The 19515-nt window shown below is 31.2% G+C and overlaps 2 protein-coding genes and 1 pseudogene across 2 annotated transcripts; 1 reads left to right on the top strand and 2 right to left on the bottom strand.

The window, feature by feature from the left end:
• The first annotated feature begins 1435 nt into the window (after positions 1-1435).
• Positions 1436-3143, top strand: LOC120131545 (NDR1/HIN1-like protein 13). Its single transcript, XM_039148516.1, has 2 exons — positions 1436-1466; positions 2283-3143. The coding sequence occupies exons 1-2, from the start codon at positions 1436-1438 to the stop codon at positions 3077-3079; spliced, it is 828 nt and encodes a 275-aa protein (XP_039004447.1). The 3' UTR covers positions 3080-3143.
• A 3900-nt stretch (positions 3144-7043) lies between these two features.
• Positions 7044-10398, bottom strand: LOC120131312 (protein ETHYLENE INSENSITIVE 3-like). The gene is made up of 2 exons (XM_039148324.1): positions 10127-10398; positions 7044-9202 (listed from the first exon to the last, which is right to left on the bottom strand). The coding sequence occupies exon 2, from the start codon at positions 9124-9126 to the stop codon at positions 7342-7344; it is 1785 nt and encodes a 594-aa protein (XP_039004255.1). The 5' UTR covers positions 9127-9202; positions 10127-10398; the 3' UTR covers positions 7044-7341.
• Positions 10399-15436: 5038 nt separating this feature from the next.
• On the bottom strand, positions 15437-18775 carry LOC120131314 (annotated as a pseudogene).
• Between the last annotated feature and the right edge of the window lie 740 nt (positions 18776-19515).

Below are 19515 nucleotides of genomic sequence, written 5' to 3'. Positions count from 1 at the left end.
AACGGTAGGCTTTATGTGGCAGGCATGATGAGGAACATCATCCCAGGCTATCAGGTTTTAACATGTCTGGGTGCTTTTGAATTTGTGGGGGCACTGGGCGATAACAAATATCTCTTGCCCTCTTTCCGGTGTTTATCGAGCGAATTATCCGTGAGTTAAGCGGTGTTTGATTCAACTCGAAAATTGTTCTATTCATACTCGATTTGATATTCAATAAAATTTTATCCGATTCATGCTCTTTAAAAAACTTGTTACTTAAATTTGCTCACCGTTCGTTAGAACTCATCAGAATCTATCTTTTTTAATATTTGTATAAGTGAAATCCTTTTTTTTTAAATATAAACATAATTTACCAAAAAAATCAAATTTTTATGTGAAGGAATTTCAAATTTTAAACTCCAAAATAATAATTTATAAACATATGTAGACCAAATAAATATATTTCAACCAAAGGAACAATTTGTAAATACATCAAACTAACATATTGCAAAAATTATTGAAAGAAAAGAAGTATAACAATGTGTATTCGATCTTAAAATTAGGGAAATCAACATCATAAGAAATTATAATAAAAAATTAATGAATTGTCCGTGAACTTACCCAATCGAATTAAACTTTATTTGATTTAATTCATTAAAGTCTCGAATTAAATTTGAATTCTGATTAGGTCAATTTGAATGAAATATTGATCAAATTGTAATCAGGTCGAACTCAAACTAATCAGGAATTATTCAACTCAATTAGTGTATCAAATTATTTTACAATAACATTTGTTTACTAGTCTAATTAGTGTCGTGTTTCCTTCTCATTTTGAGTAAACCAACAGAAGAGGGAACCAAGTCTGAAGAGCATTAATTATGAAATGTCAAATGTGCCACTTGTCATTTTTGTCAACTGGAAAATTTGTGAATAAAAAAACAATATATTTATCCCTCCAAAAAATTTGAAAAGATCAAATGCCAGGTGGCCCACGTTGAATTCTCCCACAGGAGGAAGAATGAAAAGCAGCAGATAATGAAGAAACACGTACGCCCACCACACACCAGATGATTCAGATCATCTTGACATTTTGGCTCGTTTTAAAAGCTTCCTTTATCTGATCCGAACTTCTTTAACCCGCTTAATTCATTTCATGATATATATACACACACATCAGATTTATTGATGAACTCTTCATACCCTTCATTCTTCTATCTCCCTATCCACCACCAACAGCATCGAGCAACGAAAAAAAGAGCTTGATTTCTCTTTATTTTCAGGTGTGTATGTTCTTCCATTGTTACAGCTTTTATTTTCTTTTTCAAAATTCGACTTCTAGCTGGGCGTGTTTGGTTCGATGGAATATTCATTGCATTACGAGTTGATTCAGTGTGCCAAAGCAATGTAACCGTTTAGTTCGCGGGAAAATATCATTATTAATCTGTTTGTTTGTTTCATGGAAAATGCAGTGATTAATGTGGAGGGAAGTGACTGTAAGATTACACTCAATTACACGCTCTTGTTTTAATCAAATCCGGATTTGCCTCCCCCCCCTCCACCTCTCTTCCCTAAACCGCGTAAATCTTTACTGCGTGTTTGGTTGGGGAACGTGAGATTCCTATAGAATAAAATCTATATTTTTTCGTTTTGTTGGTTGAGAATGTCATTCTCGGTAATCTTATATTATCAATAATAGATTTTTTGGGTATATTACCGAGAATATCATTACCTCCTTTCTTTAGGTATTGTTGGATTACCGGCGTTTTGGACTAAAATACCTTTAAAAAAAATTCTTTCAAAAATATCATTATTCTGTCATAATAAAAATTCTACGAAGATTAAATTACAAATTTATCCTTAAACTATTTTAGATTTACAAAAAAATTATAATTAAAATTTTATATGAAGCTTAGGGATTAAAATAAAATTTTACCCTTTCATTAAACTATTTTATATTTTCAATTTTCTAAAAAATTATATAAATTTTATGAATTTAAATTTTTTAAAAAATATATATAAATATTTTCTAACTTATTAAAAAAACAAATATATAATAAGGATAATTTGATTAAATATACATTTCAATAATTTTTTATTCTTTTAATCAAATACGGTAATCTTACATTTTTGCTAAACTAATCAAACATAAAATATAGTATTTTTAATAATTTTATTCTTGATAATTTTTTATTCCCATTTATAATCTTATATTCCGTGAACTAATATTAATATTTAAAGCTCTGCTTTCGGGCTCAGACATTCAAAACACTGAACTGCCGCTTTCTCGATTTTTCTTCTTATAGGATCTACTGAGTTAACATCACGAACGGGTCCACCCGGCCGATTCTCCACCCACCTCCGGCGAATACCCAAGCCAAAAGCAGAAACTTCGTCCTCCGAGAAACATGCTCCACAACCTGGAACTTACGTCATCCAAATTCCCAAGGACCAAATCTACCGCGTCCCTTCGCCGGAGAACGCGCGCCGCTATAAGCATATATCCAAACGGAAGACTCGTCGGAGTAGCTGTCGTGGCTGCTGTTGCTGCTTGTTGATTACCGTCATAGTCCTACTCCTCGCCGCCGCCATTGCTGCCGCGGTGATTTACTTCGTTTTCAAGCCCGAGGCTCCAAATTACTCCGTCGAGAACGTTGTCATCAAGGGATTCAACTTGACGTCATCATCGCCGATATCGCCTGAATTCGACGTCACCGTCCGGGCGCACAACCCCAACGACAAAATTGGCATTTACTACGAGAAAGGCAGCTCCTTTGGAGTTTACTACGAAAACATTAACCTATGTAACGGCGCGTTGCCGGCTTTTTACCACCCGACGAATGACGTAACTGTGTTCAAAACGACTTTAAAGGGCTCCACAATTGAACTAACAAACGGCGCGATTAGGGCTCTTTCCGACCAACAAAACAAGGGAGCGGTGCCGTTTCGTTTAAAACTGAGAACGCCAGTTAAGATCAAAGTGGGGTCCGTTAAGACGTGGAAACTTACTGTTAAAGTGACGTGCAAGATTACGGTGGACAGGTTAACGGCGGCGTCCAGCATTGTGTCAAAGGATTGTGATTATGGAGTTGATCTTTGGTAATGGTTGGTACAGTTGGAGTGTTTGGTTGCAGGGATAGTGCGCCATCAGTTGAATATAATATTCTTATTCTATATACATAGAAGTGGCGTACATGACAGATTTTCAATTAAATAAATTAACAATATACGGTTTATTTAATTCTTTTTATATATAAATATCGTTATTTAAAAAGTGTAAATTTTCAATTTGATTGCATGAATTTAAAAATATATATTTAAAAAATTAATTGTTATGGAAAATCGTAAAAGTGATTTGGACCAGTTCAAAAGATGCACTACGTAACTAATGTGTTCCATAATATGGATGTATTGATATTCGAATAATGGCAGAGATCAAGAAACAGAACAAGAGATTTCAAATAAAATGTCTTCATCTATCTAACACCTAACCTATTGGACTTGGATAATTAAAAGATGGATTACTCTGCCTACTTTTATGTATAAAAACCTCCCAGCCCACCCAAGCCTTTCATTTCCTATCTGTATAGTCTTAAACGCCATTCCCCCGCGGCCCGCCCTCCAACTCCGGCCATCGCTGAACCACCGTCCCCCACCCAACAAGATTTTCAGACTTGCTCTTGAATTATGCGTAAATGTATGTCTGATGTATATTTAAATATAAATGTAAATTTTTTTTTTCAAATATGAAAATAAAATTATGATAACGTAAGAGTTATATTATTTCAAAAATTGATTACACTCAAATCATATGCATGTTCATGTTGGACATCACATCAACATTTGAACAGCATAATTTATATCCATTCACGACAATAGTGAATTTTTTTTATAAATTTAAGTTGATTATAAATTATAATATCTATTTTAAAAGTTATTACTATAAAAATATTCTATAATTATTGATATTCGAACTCATAACTCGAGAGATAATTTTTTATCAATTTTAATGATGATTATTGTAACATTATTGTCGTAAATAATTTAATGATAGTCCGTGAAAACTACAGTGAAATGCTTAATTGGTTAAATGTTCTTTTTCCTGTTATTGGCATTGTGCACTATAACAAAATCATCATTATCTTGTCTCAATCAAAAGACAAACGTTGTCATAATATGAATAAAATAATTTTACGTTTAAACTGTTTATGATTTTCTTTTAATGAAAAAAATCATTAGTTTGTTTTTCTTCTTCTTGTTTTTATAACTATGTCTTTGACTACACAGTGATAAAAGAATCAAGGGTAAATTACACGGGATATCATTAAATTATGATAAAAAATCAATGTAATCACCGAACTTTCAATTGAATTAATCGAATCACCTAACTATTTAACCATTAATTTTTAACAAGGTGGTGATATGTCTGTTAATAAAATTAGAATAATTATATATTTGGTCCTTAATTTTTACATATTCTATCAATTTAGTCACTATTTTAATTCAACTAAATAAATTTAACTATCAAATTAGAACATGACATGTGTCAATACATGATTGGAAGATTTTATTTATTAATTTTTAATTAGATGATCTTTCTATTCAATCAAGTGGTGACACGTGTAACCACCCAATTGAAATGAAAATAAAAGGAAAATCATGCTTTTAAGGAGAATCAAACCAATGTCAAAGGATAAAGCAATCAGGTGCCCAAATCATTGGGCCAAATGTCCCAATGCTTTAAACTTACAAAATATTGTATTTTACTTGTAAATGTTTGTTAATGATAAAAAATTAAACAAAATAATTGTTTAAATAAATTACTTTTTCTTTAAACGTTAATCGAACCAAAGTTTTTTGAAAATTATTAACCAAACTGAATTAACCGAATTTTCTTTCTTTACCATTAATCGAACCAAAATTTATTTGAAATAATCGATCAATTTTCGAATTAACCAAAATATTTTATAATTTTATAATTTTATAATTTATATAACAATTGAATATTTTTAATTCAAAAAATAGTTTATAATTAATTTAAATAATAATTTGTTTAAACAAATAATGGTTAAGTCTCAGCTTTTTAGTGCCCAAAATAGCTTCAAATTCTAATTTCCTCAACCATCGTATTTTTAAGTAAAATTTTAAAATTCATGTTACAAATTTGATAACTTTAATTTCAGAATGCTTTTTTATGTTTGAAAAAATGGTATAAATTAGAAAATTTTAATTTTTTTTGGTTAATTAAAAAATTGACCAAATTAATCAAAATTTGTTCGATTTGGTTTATAATTTTCAAATAAATTTGAGTTTGATTAATGGTTAAAGAAAAAAATTCAGTTAATTCGGTTCGGTTAATAATTTTTGAATTAAAAATATTGAATTGTTATATAAATTAGAAAATTTTAAAAAAAGTTGGTTAATTCAAAAATTGACCGAATTAACCAAAATTTGTTCGGTTAAGTTAATAATTTTCAACTAAATTTCGGTTTGATTAATGTTTAAAGAAAAAAATTCGGTTAATTCGGTTCGGTTAATAATTTTCAACTAAATTTTGGTTCGATTAATGGTTAAAGAAAAAAATTAGGTTAATTTGGTTCGGTTAATAATTTTCAAATAAACTTTGATTCGATTAACGGTAAAACAAAAAATAATTTGTTTAATTTTTTATCATTAACAAACTTTTACAAGTCAAATACAATATATTGTAAGATTAAATTATTGTGGACCTTTGGCCCAATGATTTGGGCACCTGGTTGCTTTACCCCTTTGACATTGGTTCGATTCTCCTTTAAAGCATATTTTCCCTTTATTTCATTTCAATTGGGTGGTGACATGTGTCATCACCTGATTGAATAGAAAATTTATTTAATTAAATAATTTAAAATTTATAAATAAAATTTTTCAATTACATGTTGACATGTGTCAGATTCTAGTTAGATAATTAAATTTATTTAATTGAATTAAAATAGTGATTAAATTGATAGAATATGTAAATATTAAAAACCAAATATATAATTATGTCAATTTTATTAACGGAAACATTGTCACCTCTGTTAAAAATTAACGGCCAATAGTTTGATTGAATCAATTAAATAGTTTGTAGTGTAATCTAATTGAAAATTTGGTGGTCACATTGATTTTTGACCATAATTTGATGGTCTCCCGCGTAGTTTACCGAAGAATCAATCAATCAATCGTATATAATTTTCGTAGACATTCTAGAATTGCAAACTTATCTTGACTGCACTAGAAAATTGGCATTCGCATCTTAAGAAATCAATACTAATTTAAGACATAGAGTACGATACTTAAACTGTAATCCTATATTAAATGCGCAAAAAAAAGACAAACCAATTCTAATTTAGGACATGAAATATGATATTTATACTATAAAATATTATTTTGAATCCACAAGAAAAACCAATTCTAATTTAAGATAAAATGTATTATAGTGCCTTTTTAAGCCGCAAAAAATAAATCATAATACCTTCTTAAGCCACGTACCATGGCCATGTGATTTTGGGTTTGTATGAAATAAAGGACCCAAAACACTAAAAGGGGAGATGAATTTTGCAGATAAAACCTCATCTGCAATATACATATATATTCAACGCAACACCATGGTGCCAACGGAGTTTGGATTCGTTGTCCTTTTTTTCCCTTTTAATTACTCCTTTTTGGGTGGAAATGAACTATTTTATTGCCTGGCTTTTGTTATTTTTTCCAGAAATGGGGACCATTGAAAAGACAAGTTCCAAACTTTTTGAAAGAAGCCAGAGAAAGCTGACTCCACCAAACACAGGCACACTTGGCACAAAATCAGACCGGTTCGATTTCAATCTTCCACCAAAGACAGGATCCTAGTGAGACTCAACCACCTTCTTTGTATTAACTGCTGTGGGATGAACAACAAGGACAGGTCTACACTAAACGACAAACAGTTTCCATTCAACACAACCTGTCAACTATGTACCCATTGCAGGACAAAAACACTCAGATTCCTACAAAACATGATCATGGTAGAACCTGATTAAAAGTTTACTAGTTAAAATGGAAGGGGAGGAAAAACAACAGATACAATACATAAAAGCTTATTTAGGAGACAGTAACATCCTAGGTAAATCCATAGCAGGATTACGGGACTTGTTTGTTTTATTGAAAGCCTAATATCGAAGCCCTGCTAAGCTTGCTAGATTCTACCAGCTACAAGCATGAAGAAAAATACAAAAACCAAGTTAAAAATGTGGTTTGTAGCTAGTTCTGTGTAGAAAGACATTAGGGGAAGTAAAAGGTAGATCTTCCTGCAAGAAAACTGTGGTGAGCTGGAAATTTTTTTTCCAAATGTGACCAGTACTTTATTACTCAATACCAGAATGGACCATCCTGCTTCAGCATGGTATCCACTCCAGCTGCTTGTAGATCTTCCTTGTAATCAAAAGAAGCCAGATCGAACGGAGAACCAAACATCATCTGGAAGCTGTCGTTATTGTGGTTGGTCTCCGACGGAGGATTCAGAGCTTTAAAACGGTCTAATTGGCCATCTCCTTGCGAAAATATATGATGGTTAGGAGGCATGCTGGACTCCGCGAAGAAATTCCCCTCCACCATGACTTGTTTGCCGAAGAATTCATCCTGTTGCTGTTGCATTTTCGGCTGAAGGATATTTTGACCTTCGGTAACCGGATTGATTTCGGGATTCATGTTCTTGTTGCCTTGCATGTTGTTCTCATACGTTGACATGAGCTCGCCGATAGTTTTTTGCCCATCTTCTGGAACTCCAAGTCCTGATAGGTCATAGGTTGTCGTAAAAGATGTAATAGATGGTGCAGGTGGCTTTGATGGTGCGAAAGGTTGAGAGAAAATGACTGGTTTCACTTCATTCACGTTGAAATTTGAACCACCGAGCTGTCGGGAAGAGTTTCTGTACGGGCAAATTAACTGATGATTGTCCCTGGCAGTCCTTTCATGAAATCCCATGCGAAGTTCATTATAAGGACACTGGAGGAATTCACAAGTGTAGATCTTGTTGTCCATCATGTTCAAATCATCAGATGGTTTTCTCTTTCGCATGAAATCCAGATTATTGACAACTCCATTAAGAGGATATGATTGTTGTTGAACGGCCCTCATTGCACTGGTACCCAAATTGAATCCGTTGAGATTCCCGGGTTTAAGCTCTTGCACGTCAAAATTCGGCTCAACTTCAGCTCCTTCAACATCATACTCGCTGCAGTCGTTGAGAACAAAACTCCCACTTCCTCCACCCGATGAGAGTGGTGGGCAGGAATCAGGATAGAGATCTCGTAACAAAACCTCCTCCTGGTTAACGATAGCAAGCCATGCTGCACTCTCCTTTGCTGTCATCTTGTCCTGCAAGCACTTAGACTGCCTTACGAGCTTGCGAATCTTGGCAATATCAGGAGACATATGCTTGATTACCGCCGTGAGAACCCCGACTTTCCAAGCTTTCTTCAAGTCATGAGGTTTCTTATAAGGAGGAGGGAATTGGTCTTTGGGCAATCCAAGCTGTGGCCACCATTCCTCGTTGCCGGTAGGCCACCACGGTGGGGGAACACCTTTCTCTAAAGGAAACCGCCTCTGAGGGGGATCACAATGCTGCATCAGTGCAGACAAAAGAGAACCAAGCGTTGTATCTTGAAGTTCTTGCAAGGTGTACGGGATCGGGCCGGTGGAGTTACAGCCATCGTTCTTGCCAGGAATCGAATTATCTGCCTGGTACTTGGCAATAGCAGCAGGACCATTACGATCAAATCGGACTTTATCCTTCCACCATTCTCGGAGATTGTCAGATGCTCCAGTTACCGGTTTTCCATTCTCCGGAATAATCCCATAAACAAAACCTTGAGCCTTGCAAACCTCCATCATCTTCAACATGTACTTCAGTATCCCATCCTGTGCCCTCGACATCTTTTTTCTCCTAGCTTGTTCTTGGGACTGACGCTGTTTGGCGACATCGATCACCACCTTGCCCTTCTGCTGTTCCTTGAGCCGTTTGAGACGCATTTTGTCCCTCCACAGCCTCTTCTCAAGTTCATCCACATCAAACTCTTCATCAGAAAAATCATCCTCTACCACGGCCTCTACTTCCATATCTCCACAAATACTCATATCATCGAACACCATCATTACAAGTTCGGATCGGACCCCGAGATTAGTCTCAAACTTAAGGAAATTTCTCCAATAACCAAGGCCTAAGTTAAGCCTGCACATAAAAAAGTAAATAAATGGGTTGACAAAACCATGCAAGTGCCGTTAATTCCCCAGATAAAATAGCAGTATAAGAAATGTGAACCCGTCAACAGACAGTCTAAACATAAATTTAATATCAAAGAAATGACTGCAACAATTTAAACCCCCACAACTTCACCGACAAGATGACTGACAATTCAGTTAAGCCAATACCATAAAAGCATAAGCAAAGATGTCGAATTCCTAAAACCTATGTTAAGACGGATTATTAAGTGGTCCAAAACCAAAAAAGATTGTAAAAAAATTGAACAGATCATCAAACTAAGCCTACAGGCAACATCAGCTAGATACGCATTAGTTATCAAGACGTAAGAGAGACCAAAAAACAAAATCTGATTCATAAATCTTAAATTAAGGAACGCTCAGATAAAAGTCAGATCTCCGGACAACTACGTGTATTAAAAATAAAATAACTGAAAAATAGAACCAAGCTAATATTCATTGTATCTGATACAAACAGTGCTTCAAGTTTGATACTCAATAAATTTTTTTGAAAAAACGCAATACGAGAGTAGAAAATCACAAAGAGAATCAATAACAATTTTTTATTAGGAAAAAAGGTGGCAAGAGCCCCCAAACCGGACGATCCAAACCGAGCTTTGGTTTGACCGAGCAGTAACTAAAATCCAAATCAGAAAATGAAGAAAAAAATAGAAAAAAAAAACAACCCGAAAAACCAAACCTCAACTTTATCAACCAATAATGAAAACACGATAAGGATAATTATCAGAGGAAATCAAAACCTCAAACTGATATGAATCCACAATAATGATAAAAAAAAAGAACTCATAGGGTAGTGGTAGAAAACTCCATAGACAGTACTAAGATCAAGTAAGACACATGGAGATCCACTCAAACCAAGTCCAAACAGACTTACCAGGAAAAACAAAAAGAAAGAGAGAAAACCCCATATTTTGGCCTATTCCACAAAGCTCAAACAAGTCGATAGTGCAAGAAAAAGAAGAAAAGGGTGTATAGAGAAGGGAAGAATGGGGGAAGAAAGGAAAGGAAATGAATATTTATCCTTTTTTGAGGTGTGTAAAGGTGGAACTTTTCTGGTACCCCCACAAACGAGAGAATTATTGAAGAGAGGGTAAGAAGTGGAGGTGGCGGCTACATGGCTCCCTGTTTGGTGATTTAAAAGCCGGGAGTGTGTGTACGAGATTGTCTCAGGAAATGCCACTAATATACTGTTGATATACAATATTATCAGATGCATTAAAATATATTTAATAAATTTAATTTAACGTTATTTATTATGTTAATAAATTAATAATATTTTAGGTAGAAAATAAAAAAAAATTATTAAAAAATTTGATAATCGGTAAACTTTGGCTATCAGTAAGTATCAATACATATATATAAGTGTACATACTTATTTCACTGTGGAAAACATTAATTTAAGGTTATCTTTTGAGTGAGTTTTAAGATATTAATTTAGTAACTATACGCGTCTAATGGTTTATTTTTATGTTACGATATATATTATTATTAAATTAAAAATAATAAACATAGATATTACATATTTATCATTATCTTTGGTTAAAATTGTTAAATTAAAATTCTAAATAATATTTTATAAAATATCAAGACAATTAAATAATTTTTTGTGTATATGAAATTATTAAATTAATATTGTAGGTGGAAAACATGTAGCACTATTAAAAATTTTGAAACATAAATTACATAACTTTCAACAAAGTATCGATACATTTTTATAAAAAAATATTTATACTTTCAACATATCAGGTAAATTTTATTGGTTTTGTCATAATAAAACTGTTTTTGTCATATTTTTACATGTTATATTGTAAAGTATCGATCCTTTTTATAAAAAATATCAATACTTTCAACATATCAGGTAAATTTTACCGGTTTTTTCATAATGAAACTGGTTTTGTCATATTTTTACCTGTTAAATTGTAAAGTATCGATCATTTTTTTATAAAAATGACCGATACTTTCAACATATTAGGTAAATTTTACCGGTTTTGTCATAATGAAATTGATTTTGTCATACTTTTACCTGTTATATTGTAAAGTATCGATACATTTTTATAAAAAGATCGATACTTTAAATATATCCGGTAAATTTTACCGGTTTTGTCATAATGAAACTGGTTTTGTCATATTTTTATTGTTATATTGTAAAGTATCGATACATATTTATAAAGTATCGATACATTATAGGTGCTATTACTGCTTTTCTTTTAAATTCCAAAAGTGTCTATACTTATTTAAATGGAATCGATACTTTCAACATATTTGGTAAGTAGTTTAATGTAATAGGTAAAACCTATTTTATTTACCGTTTACATTATTATACTTAATAATATTTCCAGTAAATAACTGGTTATGTTATCATTGGTAATATTGTAGGCATTTACCTAATATATTGTAATAACAAATTAAATAATTAATCTATTTTATTATATAAGCGCTATCTATTACGTTATATAAGCGCTACCTAATATGTTATTGTGCTTGATAATGTTTCTAGTAATTAATCTATTTTATTATATAAGCGCTACCTATTACATTATATAAGCGGTACATAATATGTTATTGTGTTTGATAATGTTTATAGTAATAACCTATTTTATTATATAAGTGCTACCTCTGTAGAAAACATTAATTTAATGTTATATTTTGAGTGAGTTTTAAGATATTAATTTAGTAATTATACGCGTCTAATAGTTTATTTTTATGTTACGGTATATATTATTAGTAAATTAAAAATAATAAACATAGATATTACATATTTATTATTATCTTTGGTTAAAATTGTTAAATTTAAATTCTAAATAATATTTTATAAAATATCAAAACAATCAAATAATTTTTTATGTAAATGAAATTATTAAATTAATATTGTAGGTGGAAAAGATGAAGCACAATTAAAAAATTTTGAAACATAAATTACATAACTTTCAACAAAATATCGATACATTTTTATAAAAAGTATTTATACTTTCAACATATTAGGTAAATTTTATCGATTTTATCATAATGATAACTGGTTTTGTCATATTTTTACCTGTTATATTGTAAAATATCGATCCTTTTTATAAGAAGGATCGATAATTTCAACATATCAGGTAAATTTTACTGGTTTTGTCATAATGAAATTGATTTTGTCATATTTTTATATGTTATATTGTAAAGTATCGATCATTTTTATAAAAATGATCGATACTTTCAACATATCGGGTAAATTTTACTGGTTTTATCATAATGAAACTGGTTTTGTCATATTTTTACCTGTTAAATTGTAAAGTATCGATCCTTTCAACATATCGGGTAAATTTTACCGGTTTTGTCATATTTTTACCTGTTATATTGTAAAGTATTAATACATTTTTATAAAAAGTATCGATACTTTCAACATATCCGGTAAATTTTACCGATTTTGTCATAATGAAAATGGTTTTGTCATATTTACCTGTTATATTGTAAAGTATTAATACATTTTTATAAAGTATCAATACATTATAGGCGCTATTTCTACTTTTCTTTTAAATTCCAAAAGTGTCCATACTTATTTAAATAGAATCGATACTTTCAACATATCCGGTAGTTAGTTTAATGTAATAGGTGGCGCCTATTTTTTTTACCGTTTACATTATTATACTTGATAATGTTTATAGTAAATAACCGGTTATGTTATCATTGATAATATTTTAGGCGTTTATCTAATATATTGTAATAACAAATTAAATAATTAACATATTTTATTATACAAGCGCTACCTATTACATTATATAAGCGCTACCTAATATGTTATTGTGCTTGATAATGTTTCTAGTAATTAAGATATTTTATTATATAAGCGCTACCTATTACATTATATAAGCGATATATAATATGTTATTGTGCTTGATAATATTTCTGGTTAAATGATATAACATAACCGGTCTAAATTTTGACCGATCCCTTATTTAACCGATAACGTTATTTTTAGCCATTTTTTAAGCGTCGCATTGCAGAACTTTTCGTGTGTGTACGCGTGTTTGTGATAACTGTTAGGGATTTGTAAAAGCAAAATATATTTTAAAAAATGTAATGAAATCATTTGAATTGATTTACTAATTATATTTATTTTAATTTCCTATCATCTAAATTTTATGATTTACTATAATTTTTGTTTATAGGGTTTAGATTCTTTCCTCAGATTTTGTTGTTTTTATGTGTTTACATATTTGTTCAGACATCAAAGATTTAATTTTAAAATCCTCGACAATTGTTGGTATAATTTTCTAAAATATGTAAGAAATGTTTAAAATCATCAATAATCGATGTATTTTTTTTAAATTATTGGTAACTGAAGATAACTTTCTAATTTTATTATACAAAAAATACCGACTTTACTGAAAGTCGAGCGGAAGAAGACGACTCTCACTAATTATTATGGATTTTACTATAATAACCCTACAGAATTTAAAATAAATTTTTATTTAAAAAAAAAAAAATCACAAATTTTACCTTATGACTTACTTTTTAAACTCTCATTAAATAATTCATATAATCAAAAAAATAAATGGTTGTTTTTCAATATTAATTACTAAATAGAGAATATTTCTTCTTATAATTTAATTAATAAAACTCGTGAAAAATGAAACTTTGTGAGAGCATGAACCTATTACCTACAAAATGGTTTGAATATATATAAAAATATAAAAATAACTTTGTGAAAGCAATAAACTATTAATTATTAATAACTTCAGGAGGACGAGGGAATATTAAGTAATCTGGATTAAATATATTCGTATTTGTTATATGAATATCACAATATTTAATGATTTGCTTTTTTTTGGTTTGTACTCAAATCTAAAATAATATAGCAAAAATTAAAATAAAATATCAACGAGAGTTTGTATAAATAGTTGAGGTTAAAAATTTTGAACTTATAAGATCAAATTCAAATTTTACCACTATTATTCTTAATGGGTAATCCATAAATTTCTACGTAAATTTCAATTGAATTATATATATATATATTGTAGAGAGCCACCCACCTAAACTTTTTATAACTAAAAAAATTAAAATAAAGTAATAATAAGAGAATAAAATGATTGGACTGCAAACAAATTAACACATGTTATAGTCAACAGTATTAGTTTATTCCGTTGGTTATGTTAAAAGATCAATAGAAAATGGTAACCTTGTGGACCACTATTTGGACACGTAAACCATCTATCCCTCTTTTATTTACTATTTTTTATGCCCAGAACCAAAACCCAAGATGAAGGCTGAGCCGATGAGATGCATTTCCTACGTTAAATAGTAATCACAATTATCATCTACTAATTAGTTTAAGGAAATGAATTGTTAAATTCTCGTCATGTAATAATCAACCAATTAATTGGATAACAAAGTTTATATTAATAATTGTATCAAAAAATTATAATTTTAATTAAATAAGATTTAATTTTTGGTTTAACTAATTGAGGGATAAATTGCACGTTTACTCACTTAACTTTAGTCCTTATCTTATTTCACTCACCGCACTTTTAATTTTTCAATTTACTCACTGAACTTTAAACATTAAACTTTTTTTTGCCACTCGACCATTTACTCAGTAACGAGATGATGACATGACTTATTTTAATAATAAAACATGCCACACGGGCCTATTTGGTTATGATTTTAAGATCCTGTTATGAATATATTTTTTGATAAATCCATATTTGTTTCATTTTACACTTCAATCTTAGTATCATTGCAACTCTATTTGGTTGATGAGAAATCAAAGTAACAAATTTCATATTTTTTTTCTTTTCTTTTTCCCAGCTTTTTATTTATTTGTTCACCCTTTCTATTTTCTTTATTTCTATTGCCTGGGCTGGGATAATTTTGAATTTTATGAATATTCATTTAGTTGTACAGGTTTTTGTTTTCCTTGTAGCCTTGGATTGGACTTTTGAGAATTAAAATTAAATTGATCAATGTATAAAATCAAGGGTTAAATTTTTAAAATTTATGACTAACTTATCAATATGTAAACATTAAGGGCTAATTTTATTATTATACCAACTTTGAAAGCTGCCACTAGGAATCTAGGATAACAAAAAAAAAAAGACATTAAAAAACATTAGTGGTCATTTTGCAACTTTTCATAGTCAAATGACCAAAAGAGAAATTTATAGAGTCCACATATATAGTGTTTAGTGCCCATGAAAACAAAGGATCACACCACAAATTAACTTGACGCTGCCATTACATTCATCAATACTAGTTGTCTTCAACATCTTAGAAAGAGCAGGATAATTGAGTTATATATAGTCAAGCTGGTATATAGATTTACACCTACGAGGGCCAGCGTTCAAGGAACCCCCATTATACCGTGTGATAATATGCTTAAAATCATGTCAGTACATATTCAACTCCAAGCTTTATAACATCAACCTGTACTTCACGAGCAGTTTGTGTCGTAACTTGCGAGCCCCAGAAGCTCGGGACCTTCTAGGCGAGGGTTTTTCTCGAAGCTACATATTTCGGAAAAATATTGAAGATCAGGGACGTTGCACAAGGAAAACAAAAGAATCAAATAGCTCTAAAATATTAACAATGTGCACCATAAGACACAGTCCATTAAACAGTGATTCCAACGAAGCTCGTCAAAGAAGAGACAAAGTAGAAACTTGAAGGCAGATTGTCGATCATGAACACCTAAAAATAAAATAACAGAATCTATACTGGCCAAGAGACTCTCGTTAATGTGCATTCTGGTGTAAAGGAAAAAAGAATACGGTATCTTTTTGCAAAGCTGTCATTAATAACTAAGACTGTTAGCAAAAGCACAGAGAATGGCAGAAGGCCACAAACAAGGGAATACGCCTCAGCTTATATACAGAGTATAATCGCAAATATAAAATCGAGCTTCATCTTCTCCAAAGGCTTTAAATCTGCATTCATTTACTTTTAATTTTAAACATTCCTCGAGAAACTCTTCAAAGTCTTTATTTTTATCCGAACATCAAAATTATCATTATTACCACATGTGGATGAAAAAGAAAAGAGTTAGAAATTATCTCAAACTTTACAGCTTTAAGGTTGCACATATAACTGATATCATAGTAGAAGGACATGAAATATAACCAGATTTAAAAATATATATAAGAAGAGAGAGGGGGTAAGCTTACTTGTTTAGAGGAATGTGCTCAAATGGTCCACTGGTAGGAATTGGTCCACACAAATCATTGTTTGAGACATCACTAGAAGAAAAGAGATAAAATTTCAAAGACCATAAGTCTAAGGCTTCTTAAAAATCCAGATAATAGTAGTTAAAGTCGCAATACTTACACAACTTTGAGGCTTGAAACACCAACAAGTTCCCTAGGGATAGGTCCAGTTAACTTGTTGTCATTAAGCCGCCTGTAAAATGAAACGAAAATAAGCAAAAACAAAAAGAATAAAAAATTACCAGCATTGCAGTCGGTGACATGAGAATAACTAGAAAGGGAGTGATCATGGTGGCAGTATTTGAACACCAGTAGAGAAAAACCATTATCTAATACCTGTAATTTACTTAAGCCCTGGTAATTCATTTTCTTAAGTCTAGAAATGAAAGCTCGACTACAGTCTATTCAAGCATAAAGTGATTAACACTTGGGCATGAACACTCACAAGAATACAAGATGCTTCAGTTTCCCAAGTGACCGAGGAATGGTCCCTGAAATGTTGTTTGTTATATAGGTCCAAACTGTTGAGGCTCTTCAAGTTTCCAAGTTCAGCAGGGATGGTTCCTTGGATGTTGTTTTTGTAAAGCTCCCTGCATGGAAGAGAAGATAACCGCAAGTGAAGTTTTTGATGCATGACAATGTATAATCAAGTGAACATTGATAAACAAGATAATATGCACATGCAAATATGTTGGTAGGTCCAGAATTCAGACACTAAGGGCAGAAGTGGGCAAAGGTTAAGAGGGAAAGAACATACAGATATTGCAAATACTCAAGCTTCCCAAGCTCAGGTACCAAATGTCCAGACAGGTTGGAATTACCTAAATCTCTGCAAAAAGAAAGGGGGAAAACACCATTTCAAATGGAATGGAAAAATGCCATAATCCCGAGGTGCTATTTCTCAAAAAATATGTATTTGGAAACTACTAGGGAAACTGTTTAATCAAAACCAACAAAAAGTACCCCACTTGTTTATTCTTTTTTATGTTATATGTTACAAACTTCCACCAAAGCAAACACTAAAAAATATCTAATGATCCAAATTGAAGAACAGACAAAAACTAAATAACCACGCATACATGTATAGTTCTTGTTCGGGCAGGCAATGGTAAAACTTCCATCAATTCAAACACACATGTTACAGAATTGCGAAGTGATACTGCTTATAACAGCCTAACCCGATGTTTCCTTTGACAGAAAGGAATTCTCAAGGCATAAACCACTTACCATTTGAGATGGCATGTCAAAATCCCATAGTTCCAAAGGTATGTGATTTCCAAAGCATGCAAATGGTACGCCTCTTACCAAATTGAAACCTACTTCTAAAACTGCTTAATCAAAACCAACAACAAAATATCCGCTTGTATCTCTTTCTATGTCATAACTTATAAACCTGTTCTTCTCAAAGGGAGACGTAGATTATAGGCACATCTAGTTCAAAACTTCCACAAAAGCAAACAGTAAAATATCTCATGCTCCAAATTGAAGAATAGACAATTGTACAACTTCCGTTGACACAAACACAAATATGTTGTGATTTGTGAAGTAATTCTGCTTATAAACTAGAATATGATTCAAACGTCGCAATTAACCATTACAAAGGTTATTCTGTGCCAAATCTATCAAATATCCAGAAAAAACTTCAAGCTCCAAATTTGCCTTTTATAATAACTAAATAATTTTCTAAATGATTTACCCACCTTTTTTCCGGTAAAATAAACAAAAAGAATCCAAACCCAGTTTAAATCAAGCAAGTACACCAAAAAACACAAGCTCCAGATGATAAAACAGCTTCTCATAACCATAGTACAAAATAGACATTAAATTCAATTAAATAAACCAATACCCAAGTTAAGCCACCAATTTAGTAACTATCAAACAAAGGAACTAACATGTATTCAAATCATATAACAATATAATTATTTTATTTCTTAAAAAATACATAAAAGAAACCAACGAAAAATTTAAAAGAAAAACGAGAGAGAAATCAGCTTACACTCGGGTGACTCGACTATCTTGGTTACAAGTAACGTGGAACCAAGTACAAGGATTAACAAGGTTCGGATCCCAGCTCTGGAGCACGTTATCCGGATCGACTAAACTTTTTCTCAACCTGTAAAGAGCTTCTCCATCGGAGTTTCCAACAGCAGATGGAATCAGAGCCAGCGACACAGCGAAAGCCCATAGCCAGATCGGTACCGCCATGGATGATGTGATGTTAGTTGCAGCTGCTCCGTTACGGCTGGTATTTAATGATAAGGAAGATAGGACTGTGAGGGTTGGCCTTTTTAAAGATTCTAACCACTACTTCCACCAAATTTCCAAAGAGAATCGGCTTTGGGAATGGCAGAGTTAAACATGGTCTCCCTTTTATGCTTTTTTTTTCTTTTAAATAAAATAAAAGCAACGTAAAAATCAGTAGACGGTGGGAAAAGGGAGAGGAAAACGTTGGTTTTGGGGTGAGTTGTTCTTTATTTGACTAAATTGATTAATTTCTTTTTCCACAGTCAACTTTGCGTACAATATGTGCAACTACTAAAGTCTTCTATCGACTTACACAGGCCCATCTAGCATTAATTAATTTCATTTGTTCTTTTGGGTAAACTACGTTTGGTATTTGAACTATTGATTTTAATATATTTTTGTACCTAAACTTTTAATTATTTTAAAATCATATCAAATATTTAGTTTTTGTTTCGTTTTAGTACCTCACGTTAAAACCTAACGGGTAATTTGGACATGGAACATTTTTTATGGGTAAATTTCATTATTCATCACTCAACTATCTTCTCACTCCTATTTTGGTCATTAAAGTTTAATTTTTTTAATTTTTTACTTAACTTTTAGATTACTCCTAATTTAATCACTCTAAATTTCAAACTTAAACTTTTAATTTTATATTAATCAAATAATAATAAAAATGTAATGTCATAAAAATTATAAATAAAATAAATTATACTGATTAGTTTAGGAGCAATTTAAAAGTTTATTGGTTAAATTGAAATTTTTTAAACTTTAATGTTAAAATAGGAGTAAAAAGATAATTGAGTGATGAATGATGTAATTGTTCCGTAAAAATGTAGTG

This window comes from Hibiscus syriacus, unplaced genomic scaffold, assembly GCF_006381635.1.
Source record: "Hibiscus syriacus cultivar Baekdansim isolate YM2019G1 unplaced genomic scaffold, ASM638163v2 tig00110556_pilon, whole genome shotgun sequence".
Classification (NCBI taxonomy): Eukaryota; Viridiplantae; Streptophyta; class Magnoliopsida; order Malvales; family Malvaceae; genus Hibiscus; species Hibiscus syriacus.
The sequence above is the reverse complement of the archived record's forward strand: the minus strand, read 5'-3'. Positions and strand labels throughout refer to the sequence as shown.

Coding starts and splice junctions, on each gene's coding strand:
- LOC120131312 (XM_039148324.1), bottom strand. CDS start 9,126: ATGATGGTGTTCGATGATATGAGTATTTGTGGAGATATGGAAGTAGAG.
- LOC120131545 (XM_039148516.1), top strand. CDS start 1,436: ATGGAAAATGCAGTGATTAATGTGGAGGGAA. Junction 1,467..2,282: donor AGTGATTAATGTGGAGGGAA/GTGACTGTAAGA, acceptor TTCTTCTTATAG/GATCTACTGAGTTAACATCA.